Source organism: Budorcas taxicolor, chromosome 6 (assembly GCF_023091745.1).
Source record: "Budorcas taxicolor isolate Tak-1 chromosome 6, Takin1.1, whole genome shotgun sequence".
In the NCBI taxonomy this organism is placed as follows: Eukaryota; Metazoa; Chordata; class Mammalia; order Artiodactyla; family Bovidae; genus Budorcas; species Budorcas taxicolor.
Window position 1 is genome coordinate 108,687,897 of NC_068915.1, and position 23,837 is coordinate 108,711,733.

The following is a 23,837-nucleotide window of genomic DNA, read 5'->3' on the forward strand; positions in this document are numbered from 1 at the left end:
GCTTAACAGAAGAGCATTTGAAGTGGGGTTTTACTAATTAAGACATACCTCACTTGTTTTGAGTGTTTCTCTGGAATCTTCTTCAGATTGCTGTTTCTTTTTAGAATTCTCATCAATGTTCCTAGGTGGGGCAAAATGTGAAATAAGAACTTTGGACCAAAAAATGTGATTTAAATTTCTCAGGAAGATTTTTAAAAAAGCTTAGCTTTTCTTTACTACAAAACACTTAATTTGTACTTAGAGACTTGTGCACTTCAAATTAAATCCTATTCTTGGTTGACAGTGAACAGCTAAACCCCAAATGTGAAGTGGACCACTCTTGGTCCTACAGGAAAGTATTCTTGAAACAAAAATTTGTGATTTTTCGCTTGAAGATGAATATGACATGGGCTACAATTTCATTTTGAAAGTCTTATCTTCTGAATAAACAGAGTAGTTCTATTTATTCAGATCGAGAAGGCTAAAGTCTGTAAGAAAAATGAGAGCCACCTCCTCTCACTGAGTTCTGCAGATTATTGGCTCAGCTAAAATCACTGATTTAGTTACCTTCAAGTCTAAGATAAACTTACAGAACTGCATGTTGTTGGTAGCCCAATAATGCTATAGCCCACGCCTACACAGCCACCCTCAGTCTCTTCAGCTGTGTAATTCTTACAGAATTAACCGTGATCATGAGGTGCTAAAAACAATGTCTGGCTTGGAACGCTGGTTTACGGGGAGAAGCCTGATATACTAGTGAAGTGTGTGGAAAGACTAGAGAATGGAGGCAGTGCCGTCAGTAAGAGGTAACTGAATGTCCAGAAGGGGAATGGCTCCCGCGTGCTTCCAGAGGGTCTACACACTCTCTGAGACTCTACGGACAACTCTGTGCTTATGCACGTGCATTTCTCTGGGCAGAGTCCAGTGGTTCCATCGGATTATCAAATAAAGTCTGCCCCCACCCCCACAAAAGAAAAAGATTAGTACACGCTGTTTTGAAATATCATAGCTATTAATACAATGAATTATGATACTGAAAAGAAAACCCTATTCCATGTTATTTCATAAACATGGAATAATATATACATTCAAGGTCTGACTCTTTCCTGTCATTTTCAATGCCTCTCCTCTGGAAGCTTGTTGAGAGAATATTATAATGTGAATGTGGCCAAATGATACGTACCTGGAATCCTTTTTCCTTTTCTTGCTTAAGGCTACCTTTTTCTCTAAAACTTTCCGTTCTTTGAGGACTTCTTTAATTCGGGGGGCTTTGGGTTCCAAACCTTTTGTTGATGATTCTTCTAAGTCTACATTACCTTTGCCTGGGGAAGAAGCAATCAACAAACTATGTTTCAGAACACAGTTTTATAAACAGTGTAATCTTTATTCTTAAGATTTTCTAATCACTGTAAAAATAAAAAATAGCTTCAATATCTCTAAGTTGTATTGGAATAAAAACATTTTATGTAGATGGAGAAGTCTTATATTTTTTATTTTAAGTGCTCATACATGTACATGTGTGTATTTTACATCAAACAAGATGAGTGTCCAGAGGAAGTTCAATTTTGTCCAATGAAATATTCCAGATAAATGTTTGACATTTTAGTTAATGTAAGTATAGATGAATTCCATTAGTATCACTGCAAGGCTTGAGGACTCACAGGTTAACAATAAATTTTCCAGTGATAACTCATTCCATAATCACTGGAAAATAAACTGCTATTATGTGAGTTATGTAATCTGGTATGTGATAGAATGTTTAACTTATATATAGAAATATAATGAACAAGTGACTAAAGACATCAGATTGAAAAGGAAATCTTAAACATCTTAAAATACATAGTTTTAAAAATCTAAGATACAATTTTTATCACTTTACTTTATAATCATATCTCATAAGCTGTCTTGATATCTAGAAGTCAATGGGGTAAGTACATAGTTTAAAATATTAAAAGTTAAGATCTCTTATACCTTGAGTCTTAGCTTTTGAATACTTTGTCTTTTCTGCTTTCTGTTTTCGTTTCTCTTCAAGTTTTTCTCTATTAATTTGCCTTCTTAAAAGTCTCTCTTCTTTTTCTTTAGCCTAAAACCACAAAATATTCATAATTATGCTGACAGATTCTCAAGTAAGAGCAAAAACACCCTGAAATAAAATATGCTTGCCCTTCAGATGTTCTTACAAATTAATGGGCTCTGTAAAAGTGCATACATACCACTATAAACACATCTATGTGTGTGCATGTGTTTCAAAAGAGACAGAAGGTGACATTTCTCCCTTACTAACTTTCAGAATGCCATCAATTTAAAGGTATCATTTGCGGAAATGGTGGTTTAATAAACTGTTATTCCAATTAAAAGGCTACCTATAAAAATATCTATGAACATCAAGTGTAGAGGTAGGTCTTTATAATTATCTGATTTTCTCAAAGAAAGCTGAAATGCAGATTCAAGTGACAGGATGGTCCTACAATAAATGTTACTTGCGGGCTATACTCTCAGGACCCAGGGTTTGGGTGTGGGACTTCCTGTATTTGTATTTTAAACCAGGGAGGATCCAGTCATTGTGTTACTCTACCATCTCTTTCCTGCCCGGAACTCAAAGCCTCAAAGTATCAAACACCCTAAGCATGAGCCTAACTCCTGATCAACTAACCTCTTAAAAGAGAAGCCACCATTAACATTTTGGTGCGCTTCCTTCAGATCATTTTTAATGGAGTAGTATTTCCTTATTCTTTGTTTCACAACTTTTCATATTTTAATGTTTCTGAAATTGTAAGCCAACTTATTAAAACTGATGTATACATACAATGAGGTAGCAGTTTCTCTAAAAAGCTGTTAATAATTCAGTGGTACATCTTAGAAGTACTATCAAATGAAGGAAATATGTGGATGACTGTGCTTCCCTCTTAATAATATGTTAACGGCTGATGCCATCTCTCTTTATGGCTGGATCCATACTCGGGTCAAACATTTCCATACTGTGAAACACCAAGGGTGTTACCAGTTTTTCACCAATCATGATGATATGAACAGCTCCATCATGTTTTTATCTATTCTGCCTAAATGACAAGGTTCCTGAAGGTGGAACCTATAAGCCACCATTTCGAATGCTCACCAGTAGCCTGTGAACAGACTAGTCAAGTATGCCAACCTGATTTAATAGGTTAACATAACAAGAGCTCAAATCTGACTTACGATAGACTGCCGCCGTTGTTCCACAGTAAGTTCGTCATCAGAATCACTATAATACTTTGAGTAAAGATATGGTTTGTGAACATAAGCATGCCGCACATTTTTTGCTTTTCCTTCACTGGGATCATTGGTTTGAGTTTTTGTTTTGTTTTGCTTGTTCTTCTCTTCATCTGGAACAAAGTCAGTAGAAAGAAGAGCTTTGCTGTCAGTCAGCAATTAACATCAACATCAAGTGGCAAAAGCTACATCAAAGTAGTTTAAGGGTATTTGTAGGTCCAACAGGAGAAATATCAGTATGTGAAAATTCAGAAAATTTTAAAGGCTCTAATTCATATCTTTATTTACTTAAATTTTCTTTTGTTTGCTTCTTTGGCCATGCCACATGGCATGCAGAATTTCTCAGGGCAGGGATCAAACTCATGCCCCCTGAACAGGAAGCGCAGAGTCTTAAACAATGGACCATCAAGACGTCCTCCTGATTCACATACTGTTTCTTTCTTTCAGCGTCTCACATATCAAAAAGAAAAATTGGACCTTAAGAGTTACTTATGTTTCCTGGACAAATAGTTAATCCTCATTTGTATGTCAACAGACTTGGCATGAATACTTTACCAGTATTAAGTTGAACAAATTCCCTTCAAGCCACACTTTAAACTTGAGATTTTAATGACCATTTATGATCTTTCGCTTATGGAAGAGGCAAGAACCAATAATTGGACCTACAGCAAGTATATACTAAAACCCCTCTACCCTGGGAAGGAAGACAAGTTCCCCATGACCCAGCAAGAAGCAATGAAGTGGTACTAAGTATTGCTTAGTACTCTTATAAAAGCAGTCTTCTTACTTTTGGATCCCATACACAGAAAATCTAGCCCTGTCCAGGAAAAACCTTGAAAAGACCCAATAAAGCATCTAGAAGTAAGATTTCCGTTTGGTCAGAGGAAGTGGAATGTTCACAGGATAAGAGCATTCGTCTTCCATTAGTACTCAGAAATGACCTCATGAGGATAATTATGAAGAGTGAGAAGTGCTACCCTTGCATTTTGGAGGCTGCTAATTCAGTTTTTTAAATGGATACTAAGAAAATGATGAAAAATGGGAGCAACTGAAAAATATTAATACATTTACAGCACTGAAACTTCCTACTTTTTTCTTGCCTATGATTTTCTCTACAGATATCCTAATTCAAGTATGTGTTAAGTCGCTTCAGTTGTGTCCAACTCTGTGCAACCCCATGGACTATAGCCCACCAGGCTCCTCTGTCCATGGGATTCTCCAGGCAAGAATACTGGAGTGGGTTACTATGCCCTCCTCCAGGGGACCTTCCTGATCCAAGGACTGAACCCATGTCTCTTATGTCTCCTGCATTGGCAGGTGGGTTCAATCCAAGAGTCAGTGGCAAATATACCAGATGCTATCTGCAGGCAATTGCAAATAATGTTCAACATTTTTTACTTTTCAAAAAATCATAAGCAAATATTTAATCACATGTTAAAGAGCAACGTAAGGTATTAGTTAGAAGCCCGGACGTGGGTTTCAAATGGTGCTGTGCTCACTAGCTTCATGACTCCTGGTGACTATGTCATTCCTGGTGACAGACTATACAGCCTGGTGCCTCTTCCCTTGGCTGATTTTAATGTGTCCCTTAGCTGTAAGAAACCATAAAGTGAGGGCAGTCTTGTGGACTGTGTCCCTCCAAACACTACCAAATATGGCATGTTCAAACATGATCTCATCCAACTCTTGTGACAATCCTAGGGAGTGGAGGTAAGAGATGGAGAACCTAAGCCTGTTGAGGTTTAGTAACTTACCAAGCTCACTCAGATAGACAATCTTGGAGCTGGGACTCAGAAACAAATCTTCCAACTAAAAGTCCCAAGCTCCTGCCATGGCGCCACACTGTCTTTCACGACACAGCCATCTGAACATACAAATACTGCTCAACAGGAAGCTTCACAGAGGCTTTACTAAGTAAAATGCTTTACCATCTGATGTAATCTCTCCTTCTTCCATGCTCTCAGACATCACAGCCTCCTCCTCAGTGTCTTCTTCAAAAGATGAAAGGTCACTGGTGTGGACGGAGCTAACTGTGATGTCTGTAAGTCCATCCACATCAGAATCTATCAAAGAGAAATCTACAAGAAAATGAAACATAGAAAACAAATCGTCTTGTGGTAAGAACAAAATCAGCACCCGATTCCTAAATTACATTAACATTTTTCTGCTTTAACTGCTCAAAGAACTTCAACTTCAGAAATAATCTCTCACCATTAGTAACCAATATCAAATAAGGTAGAGCTGTTTTCAGAAAACAGAAAGGCAAGGTTAGCCTATAAAACTAATAAAACTGATAATTCATGATGTGAATGATATACAAAAAGCAAATATTATGTAACTGAAATATTCACTAATATTTTAAAGATTAGGATATACAGTTACTTGGCTTAGAATAATGTATGTGAATAAATTATGAGTTAAATAATAAGGCTTAGAGTGTCTCTGTTCATTTGCATTGTCAACTGGCACATGAGAATGAAAGGAAATATACAAATGCTTAATGCTCATCTTTTAGCAAAGAGAATATGAGTTTTCAGGATTTTAAAACACAAGTAGCAAATATATTTACAAAACTTTGAAGGCAAGTTTGATGTGCCCTCAACGGACACCCTTTGTTCTTTAAACTGTTGTAGACTTTTCCAAGTTTTTACCTTCTTTTGTTCCTTCACCGGTTTTAGCTTTACTATTGGTTTTTTCCGAAGGAAGTTTTGAACATTCTACTTCTTTATCCTTTGCTTGTTTTTCATCTTTTACTCTTTGTACATCTTCGCTCCTTTTTGAGTGATCGGTTTTCTTTTCAGTCTTTTCCTTCTTCTCTTTCTTTCTTTCTGCCTTTTCATTGCTGTCTGGCCTCTTTTCGCCTTTATCTGCTGACTTGCTTTTTTGGTCACTGCTTTCTTGCTGAGCATCCTTACTGAGCAGAACTGAACTAGTGCTTTCTCTTGTGTGATTTTTCATTTCTTCAGCTGGACAAGGGGGATCACTAAGTTCTTCAGACCGAGGGGCAGCTTCCTGCCCTTCCCCTGCAGAGTCGGGTGTAGATTTTTCTTTATCAGCTGTGTCCTCTGAAGTCCTCTCTTTCTCAGCACTAGCGTCAGTGCTTGCCTGAGATGGGTTTTTTTTGGACATTCTCTCACTGGTCTTGGCATTTGACGTCTCTGTTGAAGCCCTGGCAGCACTAGCTTCTTGGTTGAGAGACGTGATGGTTTCCAAGATGGACATGGCATCACTGGCCACGTTTGCACTGGGCCCGGGGGCAGGGACACCTTGGAGGGAAAGACACGTTTTTGAACAAATTTGTGCAGAAGGTAAAGCCCTCTGCAGATTCAAGGCCACCTGCCACCGTCAGTTTTATATGACATACACACATACATTTCAGGTACTGGTGCTGAGACTGAACACACTCTCAATTCTCTACCTCTGTAATACAGGATCTTAGGCACTATGCAAATGTGAGAACAGTCTAGTTCCCAGAAAAAGAGTATGTTCTCTAATTATTGTAATTATTGCCTCTACTGAAACACACACATACCCATCCACTACATTATTAAAATAACTATTATTATAAAAAAAAAAGAACTGTTATGCCAGTTTAAGAATCTGGGTGATAATTAAAATAACTACAGATGAATGGATAAGAAAGCTGTGGTACATATACACAATGGAGTATTACTCAGCCATTAAAAAGAATACATTTGAATCAGTTCTAATGAGGTGGATGAAACTGGAGCTGATTATACACAGTGAAATCAGCCAGAAAGAAAAACACCAATACAGTATACTAACACATATATATGGAATTTAGAAAGATGGTAATGATAACCCTGTATGGGAGACAGTAAAAGAGACACAGATGCATAGAACAGTCTTGGACTCTGTGGGAGAGGGAGAGGGTGGGATGATTTGGGAGAATGACATTGAAACATGTATAATATCATATCAGAAACGAATTGCCAGTCCAGGTTCAATGCATGATACTGGATGCTTGGGGCTGGTGCACTGGGATGACCCAGAGGGACGGTATGGGGAGGGAGGTGGGAGGGGGGTTCAGGATGGGGAGCACGTGTACACCCACGGCGGATTCATGTTGATGTATGGCAAAACCAATACGATATTGTAAAGTAATTAGCCTCCAATTAAAATAAATAAATTTAAATAAAAAAAAATAATTACAATTTCATGAGAGTGGCCAAAAAGAGAAATATTTTAACAAACTAAATACCCCTAACGTGGTAATCAGCACAAGAAGAAAAGCAACGGAACTGGCCAAGAATGAAAGCAAAGCACCTTGCGTGATGGTGGAAGAGTCCGGTTTCTCATCATCAGGGGCTGTGCTGCCACTCGTGTCCTCCTTATGATTGAGCGTGGCCAGAAACTCGTGCACAGCTTTCTCCACCTGAGGTCTGAACGTGTGGTTGATCTTTGGATCCACAACCTGAGAAATAATTCGGTCAATACCAGACTCCAACATTCCTGATCTGAAACACAGGATAATTTACAGAAAAGTGAAAAAACAAAAACGAAAATTAAGGTAGTATTAAACAGTCTCCTTTTAAGTAAAGCTGTATCAATTACATACATGTTCTTAAACTGCCTTCTCTCCATTCTCCTTGGATTACAAGAGTACACAACAGAAAATGAGGTTCACACTACACTGGCATTTAACAAAGGATACTGAAAAAAAAAATTACATGAAATATGTCACATCTCCACTGCGTCTAGTGGAGATACTAAAGCAGACAGAACAAAGCAAAACAAAATGCCTTTAGGATGAGACAGAGCACAGTATCTAAAGGCCAGGCTTGTAGGTGACGCTTATCTTACCTCAATCCTGCCCACGGCAGACAGGAATAAATGACCACTAAAGCTGAATTCTAGGCACGAAATAAACCTATGGATTCTACAACATTTTTTTTTTTTTTAAACAGAAAGATGTAAGTCTCTCATAAGTATTAGTGTGTCCACGAAAACTGAAGAATACACGCCAAGTGTCATTTCCCCAAACTTACAAAAAAGAAAAAAAAAAAAGGAAAACTTTAGAAGAACAAAAACAAAGCTTAAGACTTTTGGCCTTCTTATTATCTTCTTGCCTTAAAGACTGAATGATTTATTCATTCAACAATTATGTTCCAAGTGTCTTATACACAACAGGCACCACACTAGCTACTGAGCCACTGCAAATCAGACCTGGTCTCTGTTCTGGTGGGGGTGAGAGACACAAAATACAGCCTGACAGCCGCTGGGACATACAATACACTATGAGAAAAGAATATTGTCATTATTAGTGATCCCTGAGATGACTTGCGAATGCTTTTCAAAGGAGAAGACATTTAACCTCAGTCCTGATTTCCAAAGAAGAGAAGGGAACAATGTATTCAAAGAAATATCACACGTAAGAGACAGAGGAGCAAAAGGGCCAACAAAGCCTGAAACACGAAGAAAACCACAGAGGCCTCGGAACAAAATAGGAGGACATGCATTTATTTGAAGAATCGCACTTCAACCTTGTTTCTTTCTAACAGAGAAGCTGAGCGGTCACAGTTCCCTGGACAGTGTTGGGAGAGCGGGTTTGAGGCCTCCAGCTGTCCCTGCACAAGGCTGAGGTGTCTCTCTCTACTCCCTGCAGGGCTATGTCTGAGTGCCGTGCTGTCTGCAGTGGAGGATGGATGCAATTCGCCTTTCCCGACGCACCTCGCAGCCCTGGGATACTACAATTCCATTTATGTGGGCCATAGAGAAAAATGAGACACCATTGCATAAAGTAGGTAACCTGCTTTCTAAAGTTCTAAGATTATTTTAAAAAAAAAAAAAGCGAATCCTCTGAACACCGTTACGTCTTAGAGGTGTCTTTAAAATGTAGCAGGTGGAAAAGAAGCAAGGACAAGCAATCTGAAAAATGTTCTAAGGTGCAAGCACAAAGGCACAAAATAAAACACACCCTTCAAGTGATTGCTTCAGTCTCTTTCCCTGATGCCTACGTTCTGGGCCTCCGTGTACTTACGTCCTTGCTCACTCAGAGGTCCACTCTGATCTCAGAAATGGAGGCCCACACTAACAACCACACTGTTCCTCGAGGGTTCATTTCAGTGACGTGTGGGTGCAACCCGGGCTGCCTCATCAAAGGAGGGGAGAAGTCATAGCTCCAGGTTCAAGGGCAAAGCCAAAATGCCAGCAGCTAGCACTGTCTTGGCTAAAGCCACTTTCTTGTCTTCCTTTAAACACTGTACAGTTCAGGTCATCATTTCTGAGCTCCCTTGCATTTTAAGGTTCTGTTGTACAAATGAATGCATAAACAGAGTAAAACTTTTTTTAAACTATTGGGCTGGCAGATTGGTTACTGAACCATGCAAAATTGCAGATATTAAACTATCTTGTCTTATGAAAATGGCAACTGTAAACAGTTCAATCTGAGTCAATTCAGTATTTCTCAAAGTACATGCAAAAAAACCAATCTGAAATTGTATTTATAGGTGCAAATACGTTCCTATACCATTAGTAGTTGTCGTCGTTTAGACGTTAAATTGTGTCTGACTCTGTTGCAATCCCATGAACTATAGACGCCGGGCTCCTCTGTCCATGGGATTTCCTGGGCAGAGTACTGAAGTGGGTTGCCATTTCCTTCTTAAGGGGATCTTCCTGACCCAGGGATCAAACCCACATCTCCTGCACTGGCAGGTGAATTCTCACACACTGAGCCACCAGGGAGGCCCTATACCATTAGTTCAGTTCAGTTCAGTTCAGCCGCTCAGTCGTGTCCGACTCTGCGACCCCATGAACTGCAGCATGCCAGGCCTCCCTGTCCATCACCAACTTCCGGAGATCACCCAAACCCACGTCCATTGAGTCGGTGATGCCATCCAGCCATCTCCAGACACAACTAAAAGTTACCCTTTCTTTAGAGTAACTTAAAAATGTTATTTAAGAGACATAAATTTACTAATATAATTTAAATGAAGGAACAGTTCAATTAAAAATAAGTAAAGTAGCTAGAAGAAAATGTACAGATGTCCCAGTAAGAGCAATGCCTAAACTACCCAAGGGATGACAATTCGCCCGCTCTAGTGCATAGAGGAGGGTCCTCGTCACCCACAGGCAGACTGCCCTAGTGTTAACTGCTGACAGTCACAAGCACCCCCTACTGCAGTGCCCAGCAATCCCTCACCAAACAAGGTTCTGTGAAAACAACGTCATATGTTGGTACAACAATTTTAAGCGCTTGATTTTACATGGGCAAGATTGAGTTTAGCTCTTTAAAGAATAGAACAAATGACTGCTTCCCAGCTGTAAAGGTTTTGCTGTGCTAAGGAGTCAATTTCAAGAAATGTGCCTTCCATTCAGTCTCTTAACAAATGAAGAAAAAGACAGACTCTAAGACCCTCCCCTTTCCAAACACGCTTTTAAAACAATGTTATTCTTTGTGAAAAAGGAGGCAGCTATGCACACTGTTGCGGGCTGGTGCTCTGTAACTGTGGATAATGTCTGTAAGCCTCCTGCCACCGCCACCCCCCACCCTTGGCCCCCGACTGACCCCTGGCCTCTGACTTGACCCCTAGCGCCCTACCCCTTATTTTGGTTACTGTTCTCCTGAAGGTCTGGAAATGAGGAAGCCCCTAGGCCTGCTGCCCAACAGGAAAGGCCTTGACTTCTCCCCAGAAGCTATCAGATGCAGCCCTCTAATGGCATCTTGTGATCTCACCTGGACTCTTTCACAGGTTCCTGAATATCTTTTAAAATGTAGACAACAAACCTACTGTCAAATTTCCCTCTTCCCTTCTCTTATTTACTAGGACACGCAGTCTGAGCCCCAGGTTCCTGGTTTCTAGGATTACCTGTGGCTAAATGGGTCTTTGAATCAAAGTGTAAAGTTTTATTTGTGGGGCTTCCTGTGGGTGAACTATCAAGGGAGCAATACACTAGGTAGGTTTGCAAGGTTCCTGAGGGACAAGAGGGACTTGAGGGGCAACAGCTATAAATTGTGCTTCCCTGGTGGCTCAGACGGTAAAGATCCGCCTGCAATGCAGGAGATGTGGGTTTGATCCTTGGGTTGGGAAGATCCCCTGGAGGAGGGCATGGCAACCCACTCCAGTATTCTTGCCTAGAGAATCCCCATGGACAGAGGAGCCTGGCGGGCTACAGTCCATGAGGTTGCAAAGAGTCAGACACGACTGAGGGACTAAGCACACAACTATAAATCACATTTGTTTAACTGTTTAAAAAGCCACACTTCGTCCCAGCAGATGAACTTGAACATAAACATTTGTCAAGGCAGGAAGAATAAAGCATTTTTAAAACAATGCAAATAAAATAAAATAATGCAGTCAGCTTTTCTGGGGTGTGAGGCAGGGAAAGAGGGTTCAAGTCTTCTAAGCCTGGTGAATACTTACATTCATGAACAATATTGTAAATCTGCTCTTTGGGGGAACAAATATGATCTTTTTAGGTCCATCTGAACATTCCGGCTTTTCTTACTCTCTTTGTGTTTGCCAAGAAAAGGACTCTGACAGGTCCAGATGCACCACCTCTCCCTTTCTGGTTACATCATCACTAAAACCCACAGGCAAAATCACAGGAAAATTAAAAACAAAGGACTCAGTGCTTTCACTGCTAGAGCCAGGTTCAATCGCTGACAGGGTAACTAAGATCTTACAAGCCACACTCAGCCAGGAAAAAGAAAAAGAAAAAGAAAAAAAAGCAAGCAGTTGTATTAGAACATAGAAGACACTGTCTCAAATCAGGAGAAAATGTTTCAATTTCAGTCATCTTTAATGTCTTTATTTGTAAACCAGGAATAATAAAGCCTACTCTTTCAGGACCAAAAAAGTAACTGTAAATGTAACTGTATAGGACACACTGACGAACCTGGCATTTGCCATCCATTCACATCAGATCTAGAGGGCTTTTTTTTGAAGTCACATAGTCACTCCTTCACTATTTCCAAAGGTCTATAGGAACAATCAGACTGTCAAATTTATGAGGGAAATGTGAAGGGATTTAGAGTCTACTCTAAAATTACACTGTATCATTGTATGAAGTAGCCACACGAGACCTGACAAAACTATTACAAGGTGAACAAACTTCTGCAAATGTCTCTGCTTTCAGGCAAGGCACACTGACATTCTCAAGCCTTCCTAGGAACTCTGCAGTTCTGAGACTTACTTGAGCACTTGCTGGCGAATATTGTTTCTAAGCTGGTTCTTGTTGAGGTGGGGACTCCATGTATGAGTTGCTAAGTGGTTTGCAACAAAGTTGTCAACACGCTGTCTCAGATTCTGATAGGCAGGCTAGAGAGAAAGAAAAAGATATCAATGTTAAAAACCTCAGTGTTACACAATATCAACACTAATATCCATAGTCTCAGGAATCTGAGTATCTTTAGCAGTGTTAACATTTCTCACAGCATCAATGTGGCAACAAAGTTTCATAGTTGGACAACCTTGTATTATCCTTCTGCTTCAGGATAATACAAGACATTCAAATACCATTTATCTAAAACAAAATGTTTACAGATGAATACAAAGACAGATATAGCTAATTATAGACAAGAGACTAGAAGATAAGATACCAAGAAGTGTTACTGTTAGATGATTTGGAGTGAAGAAATGGAGAAGAGCAGACAGGAAGTGAGCCTTCATTGAGAATAGGGCACCCCAGTTAGACCTTCAAAGTTTCACAACACAGCTGGGACGAGGAAAGGTGGGCTGCACAGGTACAGCGAGCAATGTAAGAGCAGGTGGATGAGAAAACATGGAGTCAGGAGAGTTGGGGAGCCCCCATACCATTAAATGCAATTTTGCTGGAGGAGAGAAAACAAAAACAGACAAATGAGATTGGAAACATAACCTGGAACCAGGGTTTGGAAGAATTTGGGGACTCATATATCAAGCCTGGAATTATGGGAGAGAGAATGGGAACCCACAGCACATATGAGCAGCATGATATGTGATAGTTGACCCGATATTCCTACGGTGAGAGAGTAAACAGACCCAAGATATTTGCAGGAAAGCAGGCAATAACTAGAAGAATGAAAATCAGTACTGGAGTGGCAAAAATGCACTGAAAGGCATGGATCCAGGAGAAATTGGGAAGGGACAATCGCTGGAACCAGGTGTTACATTAGATATAAGGCACTGGTTCCTAACTGGAAGCAATTTTGCCTCCCCCCACTCCACCCCCACCCAGGTGACCTCTGGCAATGCCTGGAGACATCTCTGATTGTCACTGCTGAGGGGAGTTGCTAGTGGCATCCTACCACGCACAGGACAGTCCCCCCCAACAAAGGCCTATCCAGCCCAAGATGTCAGCTGTGCTAAAGCTGAGCACTACTGGTACACAAGAAGCAGGAGAGAGGACCCACGCTAACAGGCCATTCTATGCTGCCTGGAAGGACTGTCTGACTGCACACTTCCTTCCTACAAGCTGTCCCCACCACGCATGCTCTTTACACCTTTTATGTGACTTTTAATGTAGATAAGTCTGAGTATTCCCGAATGACTTTAAGCAAAACTGTACAACCTCCGATCCTGCTGTTTGCTCCCTTACCCCTCAAAGTTTACTCTTCAGTCACAAGTTCTCATGATTTCAATGGTGTACACCTACCACTCCTTCTCCCTGTCCATCTGGCAAATTTCTCGCCTTCAGAGCTCACCTAACCCGTAAAGCCATCCTGACACCCAAGGTAGACTTCCACGGCCCTTTGCCCATGTACCAACACTCTCATTCAAGTAATTCTTGGTTTGTATTGTATTTTAGGGAGGGGGGCATATTTATCTCCTTACTGAAGTGTAAGCCTTCTCTCATTCTTTTAGTCTTTGTTTTCACACTGCTAGGCAGATAAGCAATTAAAAAGTAGTTATCAGATGAGATGACTGGGTAACCATCTAGGTAATGGAGATGAGAAAGATTTTATCCCTCTGTGACACCCCTTTACCCCTTCCAATTACCAGAATTTTGCTAATACCTATGTTCTATCCTTTATATTCTATCCTCTATTCTATACCTATATTTAGCTGGGAACAATTAAAGGCAAAGGAGAAGGGGGTGGCAGAGGATGAGATGCTTAGATAGCATCACCGACTCAATGGACATGAATTTGAGCAAACTCTGGGAGATAGCGGAGGACAGGGAAGCCTGGCGAGCTGTAATCCAAGGGATCACAAAGAGTTGGACACAACTGAAGTGACTGAACAACAAATATTCCATCTGACCAAAACTAGTCTCATGATCATTTCTCATGTTCCTCTCCATTTATCCAAAATTCATATGAACGAAACTAATTTTCTCCCCAATGATTCTAAAACATAATTATTCTTCCCAATATTCCCAAACCTCAGAAACATTTAGGCTCAAATGTCACAACGTATTTAGCACTCTACTTGCCTATAAAACAACCTTCAACTTGAACTATAAAAGTTCAATCTCTTGGTTTCTAAGTTCTCATTCAGGTAAAAAAGCCTAGTGACTGCGATAATATTTTGGGCCCCATTACTCTTCTGGGGAGAGCTATCTCCTTTTTCCAGTCCAGTTCAGTTCAGTTCAGTCGCTCAGTCGTGTCCGACTCTTTGCAACCCCGTGAACTGCAGCTCGCCAGGCCTCCCTGTCCATCACCAACTCCCAGAGTTCACTCAGACTCACGTCCATCGAGTCGGTGATGCCATCCAGCCATCTTATCCTCTGTCATCCCCTTTTCCTCCTGCCCCCAATCCCTCCCAGCATCAGAGTCTTTTCCAATAAGCTCCTGGCCAAAAGCCTTCACATCATCATGACTCCTTCTCTTCCACCCCTCACCTGAACCAGCAGCAAATCCCGCCGGCATTAGCCTCAGAATACAGCCAGAACCTGAGCACCTCCCATCCCCTCCACTGCTACCACGCCTGTCCAGAGCATCCTCCTTTCCTGCCCAGATTACAGCTGCATACTGGCCTGCATCTAGTCTACCCTTGCTGTCTGAAGTCTGTTTTCCACAGTGCAGCTAGTGCCGATCTTCTAAAGTTAGGGGGACCATGTCATTTACTGTCCAAACCACGTCACGACTAAAGTAAAGGGGGTACTGTTAATGACTCCACAAGGTCAAGCCATCTAAGATGGAAGTCAGATCGCATCCTTCTTCTGCTCTAACACCTGCCAGTGGCTTCTCAGCTCCAGTGAGTGCCAAACTTACCAGGGCTCCAGCAGCTCTGTAAAGGGAGGGTGGCAGGGGGCTCCTACCTCAGCTTCTAGCCCTTCCTCCCTCAGCAGGCTCTGCCTTAGGCCTCCCGCACTCGCTGTGCTCCCCAGCTGGCACACTCAGCCCCCACCGCTGGAGAGCTCCTTCAGCGATGGCTCAAATGTCATTTCATTCGATCTTCCCTGAACAACTTACGCAAAACACACCACCAACCCCTTCCACCCTCATCCTGCTTTCTCTCTCCCACAGAACCTCTCACGAGTGAGATTTACTTTCTCTGATGGGCTTTGAGCTTCACATCAGCAGGGACTTTCTGCTCACTGCTGTGTCCCTGGTACCTAAAACAATGCCTGGTGTATAATAAGTTATTTGTTGGGTGAATAAACTTACATTATTTCTGTCTCTGATGTTTCTTTTAAATCTGAAAAGAAATAGACAGTAATTATGGTGACCAGGAGCCATTTCCAGCCGGGAAAGTATCCAAAAACCGGCCTTTACGACCTGGAGTGAAAGGGGCCACATTCACTTGGTCAGGGAGCACCCTGCTGAGTCCCTAGAGGTGGGTCTGCCTTGATTTTCCCTCCTCACGTGCCACTCGGTGCACAGGGGTTGGAATGGCTTTGAAACCTGGCTCCGGGGATCTGGAGACCACAGCAGAGGTCAGCATTAGCTGGATTTTGGGCTGCATGTTCATGTCAACCTGTGTACTTATCCTAGTTGTCATTAGATTGTCAAACCAACGTGCTTCTTTCTTTCTCCCCAAGCAATGTTTTAGGACTCTACTTTGAGAGGCTCTCGCAGGAATATTACAGGCACAACAACAATATTCAGAGGGAATGTGGATGCAGAAAAAGTTGAGCCTTAAATACTATAGCTCCCCACCCCCCCCACTGCTGGTGTATTTGAATTTTCATCTGCATACACAATGATGACACATGGATTTGTAGGTTTCTAAGGACAGCAAAGTGAAATCTCTACTTGCAAAATTAAAAAAAAAAAATCTTTACTTTTTGACAGCTGGGTAACATTTACTTCCCCATGTCCTGTGGGGGGGGGGGGGGGGAAAGGATGGAAGGAAGGGAGAGGGAAGAAAAAAGTCAGCTGGCATCACTTTCAAACAGGCAGTGCGCACATTCCCTAAAATGAAGTGAGCAAACTACATACTACCTACATAAATAAATATCCCCAAGAAAATTGAATTTCATGTGGTTCAGAAACTCCAACACCCCCAAAAGGCACATTCTATTTCTGGTCTACAAGGTGGGCCAGAGTTTTTAAAAGGGATGTCCCCAGACTGTCAGAAAGGTTTCCCCAGAGGAGACAAGGGAATGGTGTGTGCTTCACCTCAAAGCCCTTTCCTCAAAGAAACAAGCTTCTTTAGAAGAGCTGAACATGTTATGTGAAAACCCTGACCCCACCGAAACTCTGAACTAATGAACCAAACCAGATCTAAATTTAAAAAAATGTTTTCCCCCAACTGTTTCCAACCAAAGCTTCCTGCTTCACTTGCTTCTACACCTACTGGGTTTCCATCCATCTACTGAATGCACCTTACCGTTTTCTCTACTCAGCCTTTGCAGAACCACCCAAGTTGACCCGCTCCTGCTAACCCCTCTTCACTTTGACACTGGGTACATACTCCTTTTCCCTTCCCAGCCCCGCTCTTTTTGTACAGGGAACCTTTCCCCATACACCCCTTACTCTTCGCAACTCACTCTTCTGCCCAGTCCTTCTTCCACTTCAGTGTCTGCCGTCACCTCTCCCCCGTCCTTTGCTCAGTTTCCTCTACCCCTCCCCTCTCATCCCTTCTCCCTTCTCACTTTAGAGACATTACTTGGCCTGAGCGATTAAATCAGAGTCCCTGGGGGAAACAAAAGCCCCATCTCCGTACCCCACCTTTCCATCGCCCCTCACCGCATCGCAACACTGCAAACAATTCGATTCATTACCATTTAGCGCTTTCTCCGAAGGACACAGACCTGATGCTTACCAGCAATCTTCAAGAGAGACGGCAAAAATAACTTGGGACACAAAGTAAATCGGGGGGCGAAGGGCGGGGTGGGGGGGCGGCGAGTGGAAATCATAGATGAAAGCGCCGTTAGCCTTAGTACAGACGAGCCTCCAAAAGAACAGCAACTCGGTGTGGCTCGCCCCTATATTCCCAGCACCTAAGGAGTGCCTGGAACGTAGGAGATGCTTAACGCTAGTCTGTTAAACCAACGAAAGGCTGAGCGAATGAATGAACACAGCGAGCCCCGCACAGCGCCGGGCACGAAGCGGTCCCTCAGAGAGGAAGCGGCTGCGCAGGCAACTCCGGGGTGGGGAGGCGGCGCGCTCCAGAGCAGCCCCGGGGCTGGGGACGCCGAGGCAGCCGCCGGCCCACCGACCGATGGCGGGCCACCGACGGCCTGCCCGGCAAGGCGGCAGCCCGCGGGGCCGTCCCCGGTCCCCGCCCGCCCGCAGCTCCCCCGCGCGCCCCGCACCTTGGTGTCCACGTCGGCCAGGCAGTCCCTGCGGAACTGGTCGAAGAGCCCCTGGCTCTTGAGGTGGTTCACGATCATGGCCACGAGCTGCGGGTCCCCGGCGCCGGCGCCCGCTCCCCCGGCCCCGCCCGCGCCCGGGCCAGTCCCTGGGCCAGGCGGCGGCGGCGGCGGCGGCTGCGGCTGCGGCGGGGGAGGCGGCGGCGCGGGAGGAGGTGGCTGTGGCTGCGGGTTGGTGGCCATGGCGGCCTGGGCCCGGAGAGGAGCGCGGTGAGCCCCGGGCGGGCGGCGCTCCTGGGAGGCGGCGGCTGCACCGGTCCCGCCGCTTGAGGGAAGCCAACGGGATGTTGTTACGGAACCAGCGGATCCAGAGTGACCCCGGAAGTGAAAGGGAACTCCGGTGGGGGGAGGGGGGAAGGAAGGAGGAAGGAGGGAAAAAAAAAAAGCGGTGACAATGGCAACGGAGGCGCGTCTACGGCGGCCGCGAGGGGCCAGTTCCGGTCTTCGCTGAGTGCGGGCACCCTCGCGAGGCGGGGCTGCGTGGGAGTCGGCGGCCTGAAGCCCGGCTGCTCAGACGGCGAGCGGCGGGCGGCCGCCTGGGGCCTGGGTCTGGAGTCCTGGGCGGTCTGGCGTACGACTGGCGCCACGCCCCGGGGCCCGAGGGCCGACTGGGTGCCGGCACGCGGGGCCGGGCCGGCCGGGGCGGGGGAGCGACACCTAGGACGGGTTCCAGCCGCGGTGGCGTTCAAGCCTGACACTCTTGTTCCTGTTTCCCAGAGCGGTTGAGATCCGTAGACATTCCCGTGCAAACGCGTGGGTAGAACTGCTTACTCTTTACTCTCCCAGACCTCCTTGTTCTCAGCCTGTGACCTCCCGGCTGCCCGCCCCATCCCTTTTATCCCTGGAGCATCCTCCGTTGGGTCTGTGGCCAAGAATCCGATCCCTCCAGCGCCTCCCTGCTACCCGGGAAGACAGATCCCCACCCCCACCCCACCAGGCTTTCAGCTCTCAGGGTGTTGCTTCTGATTAGTTTGATCATTTGGCAATGCTTATAAAGCACGCTCGCTAGGTGCCAGGCGTGGCATTTGGTTTAGATGCATGAATTCACACAGTCTTCCGAACAGCGGTAAACTAGCTCTCAGTTCAGTTCAGTCGCTCAGTCGTGTCCGACTCTGCGACACCATGGACCGCAACACGCCAGGCCTCCCTGTCCATCACCAGCTCCTGGAGTTTACTCAAACTCATGTCCATAGAGTCAGTGACGCCATCCAACCATCTCATCCACTGTCGTCCCCTTCTCCCGCCTTCAATCTTTCCCAGCATCAGGGTCTTTTCAAATGAGTCATTTCTTCTCATCAAAGTGAAAGTGAAGTTGCTCAGTCGTGCCGATTCTTTGCGACCCTATGGACTGTACCCTACCACGCTCCTCCGTCCATGGGATATTCCAGGCAAGAGTACTGGAGAGGGTTGCCATTTCCTTCTCATCAGGTGGCCAAAGTACTGGAGTTGCAGCTTCAGCATTAGTCCTTCCAATGAACACACAGGACTGATCTTTAGGATGGACTAGTTGCATCTCCTTGCAGTTCAAGGGACTCTCAAGGGTCTTCTCCAACACCAGAGTTCAAAAGCATCAATTCTTCAGCGCTCAGCTTTCTTTATAGTCCAATTCTCATATCCATACATGACTAGACTACTGGAAAAAACATAGCCTTGACGGACCTTTGTTGACAAAGTAATGTCTCTGCTTTTTAATATGCTGTCTATGTTGGTCATAACTTTACTTCCAAGGAGTAAGTGTCTTACAATTTCATGGCTCTAGGCACCATCTGCAGTGATTTTGGAGCGCCCCCCCCCCCGCCTCCCCCCCCAATAAACTAGCTCTAAACTAGCACTAAACTACTATCACTCATTTCCACATCAGGAGCCTGAGATCCAAGAAAGATTAATAGTCCAAGGTTACATAGCAAACCAACTGATTCTGGACTGAGTCTTTTAATCTTTAAAATAGTTATTAGTATGTGATGGAGGGCAGAAGGAGAAAGGGACGACAGAGGATGAGATGGTTGGATGGCATCACTGACTCAATGGACATGGGTTTGGATGAACTCCGGGAGTTGGTGATGGACAGGGAGGCCTGGTGTGCTGCGGTTCATGGGGTTGCAAAGAGTCGGACATGACTGAGTGACTGAACTGAAAGCAAAGTGAATATTGCACGTTTATAATTAGTTGATAAAATGTTAAAGTTATGGGAAAGTACATCTTTTGGTGAAATGGATATTGTTGCTTTTTAAAACCCATAAATCTATGGATGAATATGTCTTACTGCTAGAATGGGAAGGACTGAGCAACAGTTTTCTTCATATTTCTAGTTTCTGTAGCTGTGTGACCCGAGAAATTGAGTTCATATAAACATGTACTGTACCTGGAAACAAAGTTTTATTATAGCGCTATCACTCAGTTCTTGATTTCAAAAAATTAAATTTGATGATCTTTGCGATCTTTTTCAGTTAGACCCTGTTTCAATTTTGCTGAAAGTCAAGACTTGAAAACCACCCAACTTGCCAAAGGGTTACCTAGTCCTTATTTTTTCCATTTTTCAGTTTCTGGAAAATATACCATATACGCTTTATCAAGACATCCTATGACAAGCAGTTAAAAAAGCAGCAAGCAGTTAAAGAAGAAAAACAAAAGTGACATGAAGTGACTGTGAATTAGACATTAAAGAGTCGGACACGGCTGAGTGACTGAACTGAAGAAATGAGATGTATGTGTCTTGTTTAACCTGATAGTAGTCAAACTGGGAAATATCTAAACATGGTTCATTTGCATAAGCAGTTCTGGATAAAATGCCTTTTTTTTTTTGGTTACAGGTGGTTCAGTTTTGTTTTTGTCAGAACTTTGCAGCTAATGAAACAGCTCATTAAAGTTGAAACTGTCAAATACAGGAAATATTTGTTATTATAACCTAATCAACAGCTGTTTTCATCATCAGACTAGCCAAATAAGCCCCACTGGATTTACTTTCTGTCAGAAACAGTTTGACTTCATTGTTTCAATTCAAATAAAGTGTTCATTTTGAGGAGTATAATGAAGATTTGTTGTTTAATGGCTAAGTCTGTCTGACTCTTGTGACCCCATGGACTGTAGTCAGCCAGTCTCCTCTGTCCATGGGATTCTCCAGGCAAGAATACTGGAGGGGGGTGCCATTCTCTTCTCCGGGAGACCTTCCTGACCCAGGGATCAAACCCATATCTCCTGCTTAGCAGGCAGATTCTTTACCCCTGAGCTACCAGGGAAGCCCATACAGAGTGTAGAAAATCCTAAATATCCTAAAACATAATAAAGTGAGAATTAACTATAGTTTAAATAGATAATTCACACTTGGTCTTATAAAATGTATGTTAGCTATCTTATTGAGTGACTCACACTTAATCTTAAAGAAATAAGAATATTTGTACCCATGGATTTGTTACACTGGGTACATACATACTGGATACAGCATAACTTTGAACAATTTTTTAGCCTTGGAAAACATTCTAGTTACATTGGAAAGAATCAGGGTCACTGACTGCACTGCCTTAGCTGTTCCAGCCTGCTCTTCTTTCCACTTGAAGACAGGTCCTAGGGATGAGTACTGTGAATACATGAGGTGGAAGTGGGGTGACATGTAAATCTTTAAAAAAAAAGAAAAAGAGCTGTTTTAAGTGATCATTATTTCTTACCAATGGCCTTGTTGTTTTGTTCTCTACTCTCACAGTTTCTTTAGAAACAGTAATATAATTTTTGATAATAGTGGGAGTGTATGACCTCTTGGCGAGGTCTTCAGAATAACTTGCCATTGGTCTCCTACCCCACTATATGTATGTTTGAATTCAGAGTATCTCAACTAGAATCAAATACCTTATCCCTGAGTATGACTTTTGGTTTCCCATGTCTGATGCTCAGGTGACAGTTAAACAGATTTTGCAAACACTTTGGGAAAGAGAGGAACCATGGTGGGTTATTGGGCAGTCCTTTGTATCCTTGGGCACCAGACGGCTGCCAACTATCCAACTCCTGTGGTTTCTTCTCTTTTTTACAGTTCAGCAGGCCCCGCTACACACCCCTACCCAATCCCCCAAAACCTGTTTCTAGGGGCTAATCCTGTGAAAGTCAGCCATCACTCACAGTGGTGATCTCCTAACCCCGTGGAGTCTACCTACTCATTCGGCAAAGTGGCTGGTTCTCTTGCCCTCACATCCCCAGGCCCCACTCCCAACTAGGCCTCAGGTCTTGCCTTCCATGATCAAAAGGCCAGTGAATATCATTTCCTAAATGACTTTCCATCAGCTCAAAGTTCAGTTGAAATCTTGAAAGTTTGAGAACTTTCACCTGATCTGGGATGAGCCTCCCAGTGCCATGGGACAAACAATGGTCATGAAACGTCTCTCAAATATTGATCAAAATTCGGGCCATGGAGAGGGACTGTGAAACGGACTATTTCCTGCCATGTCAGTAAACAAGGGTGTCACAGTTGTTAGTGACTGCAGCCCTCCAGTGTGGGCCCTAAGGGAATTCAGGAAAGACAAGAGTACCTGCTATGTAACAGTTACCACACTGTAGCCACACCCTATGGTGAGCCCCGAGGTAAGGAGACTCAGGATGTGAAGACAGGATACTGGTCCCAGATAGGTGAGGTACACATGAAAGGAATGATTCCAGTGAGCCCAGACTCTTGCATCTACACATACAAGGAAAAGCATGAAATTCCTTAAGTTGAGATACCTGGTTTTTCCTAATTAATAAGAATATTTTGATGTTCAGACTACCTGCCCCTTATTGCAAACCTCCACATAAGCTATCTCCTCCCCCTACCTCCTCGGAACAGTTCCCTCAGGGTCACTTGAGATGCTATCTCCCGGGCTTGAAGTCCTAAAAATTCCCACAAAATAAGACATAACTCTCAACTTCTAGGTTGTGACTAGTTTTTAAAGCAACACCTTTTTCAATGATAGCAAAACACATTTTAAGGTGGGATTCAAAACACTCCCATTGATGGTTTTTGTAAGAGGAAGTGAAGAGGATAATATGAATCATTAATATTTGTCTTTCCAGAGTGAACCCTGTGGTCACAGCTAATCTCTTATTTCTGTGCAGTATATAATACTCAGGGAAGATGGAGTGACATTAATAGTTGGGAAGAACATTATAAAGTGTTAATTTGAGGGGAGAATTGCTTTTCTTTTTTTTTTTTTCCTGAAAGAACTTGAAGGGATTGTCATGACTTGTGAAACAGGAGGGAAGGGGGCAGGGCACACCCTTTAAAAGAATGATATAGCCATAGGACTTGAAAAATCTTGGTTAGAGGGAATTCTCTTGTCCAGCAGTTATGAATCCATACTGCGATGAAGGGGGCACATTGATCCCTGGTCAGGGAACTAAGATCCCACATACTGGGGAACAGCTGGGTGCTTATGCCACAGCTGGAGAGTCCATGTGCCTGCAATGAAAGATTGAGCATGATGCAATGAGGATCCTGTGCGCTGCAACTAAGACTTGATCAAGCAAAAAAAAAAAAAAAAAATCGGTTAGAACCAATCAGGTCCAGGATGGTGGACCTTCCAGTGGACCATGAACCAAATCAAATGCCCCTTGTAATACATTGACAGAAGCTAAGTGACACACCCACCAGGACCAGGATGGTTCTGAGACGAACAATAAAATGCCCCAAAGTGGGTGGTGGCCCAATCTTTGCCTATTCCTCCAAATAATTGGAATAACCCACTCATTAGCCTATGAAATCACCTAGCCTGTAAAAATTAACCACACCATATTTTGAGGCTGCTCTTACCTTCTGAGATGGCCCACGCTTTGTTTGTGAATTTGTATGTGTGTGTATGTGTATATCTGTGCTCAGTCATTTCTGACTCTTTGCGACCCCGTGGTCCAGGCTCCTCTGCCCATGAAATTTTCCAGGCAAGAATACT

General features: G+C 43.5%; 1 protein-coding gene across 1 annotated transcript in view; it reads right to left on the bottom strand.

Moving 5' to 3' along the window:
* BOD1L1 (biorientation of chromosomes in cell division 1 like 1) overlaps window positions 1–18,114 on the bottom strand; it is a 53,435-nt gene extending 35,321 nt beyond the window's left edge. Inside the window, exons 1-9 of the mRNA XM_052641923.1 lie at window positions 17,875–18,114; window positions 12,385–12,509; window positions 7,516–7,706; window positions 5,880–6,494; window positions 5,157–5,306; window positions 3,175–3,341; window positions 1,951–2,062; window positions 1,163–1,301; window positions 49–121 (exon numbers count right to left, since the gene is read on the bottom strand). Of these exons, the coding sequence (XP_052497883.1) occupies window positions 49–121; window positions 1,163–1,301; window positions 1,951–2,062; window positions 3,175–3,341; window positions 5,157–5,306; window positions 5,880–6,494; window positions 7,516–7,706; window positions 12,385–12,509; window positions 17,875–18,114 (1,812 nt within the window). The remainder of the gene's footprint in view (window positions 1–48; window positions 122–1,162; window positions 1,302–1,950; window positions 2,063–3,174; window positions 3,342–5,156; window positions 5,307–5,879; window positions 6,495–7,515; window positions 7,707–12,384; window positions 12,510–17,874) is intronic.
* Between the last annotated feature and the right edge of the window lie 5,723 nt (window positions 18,115–23,837).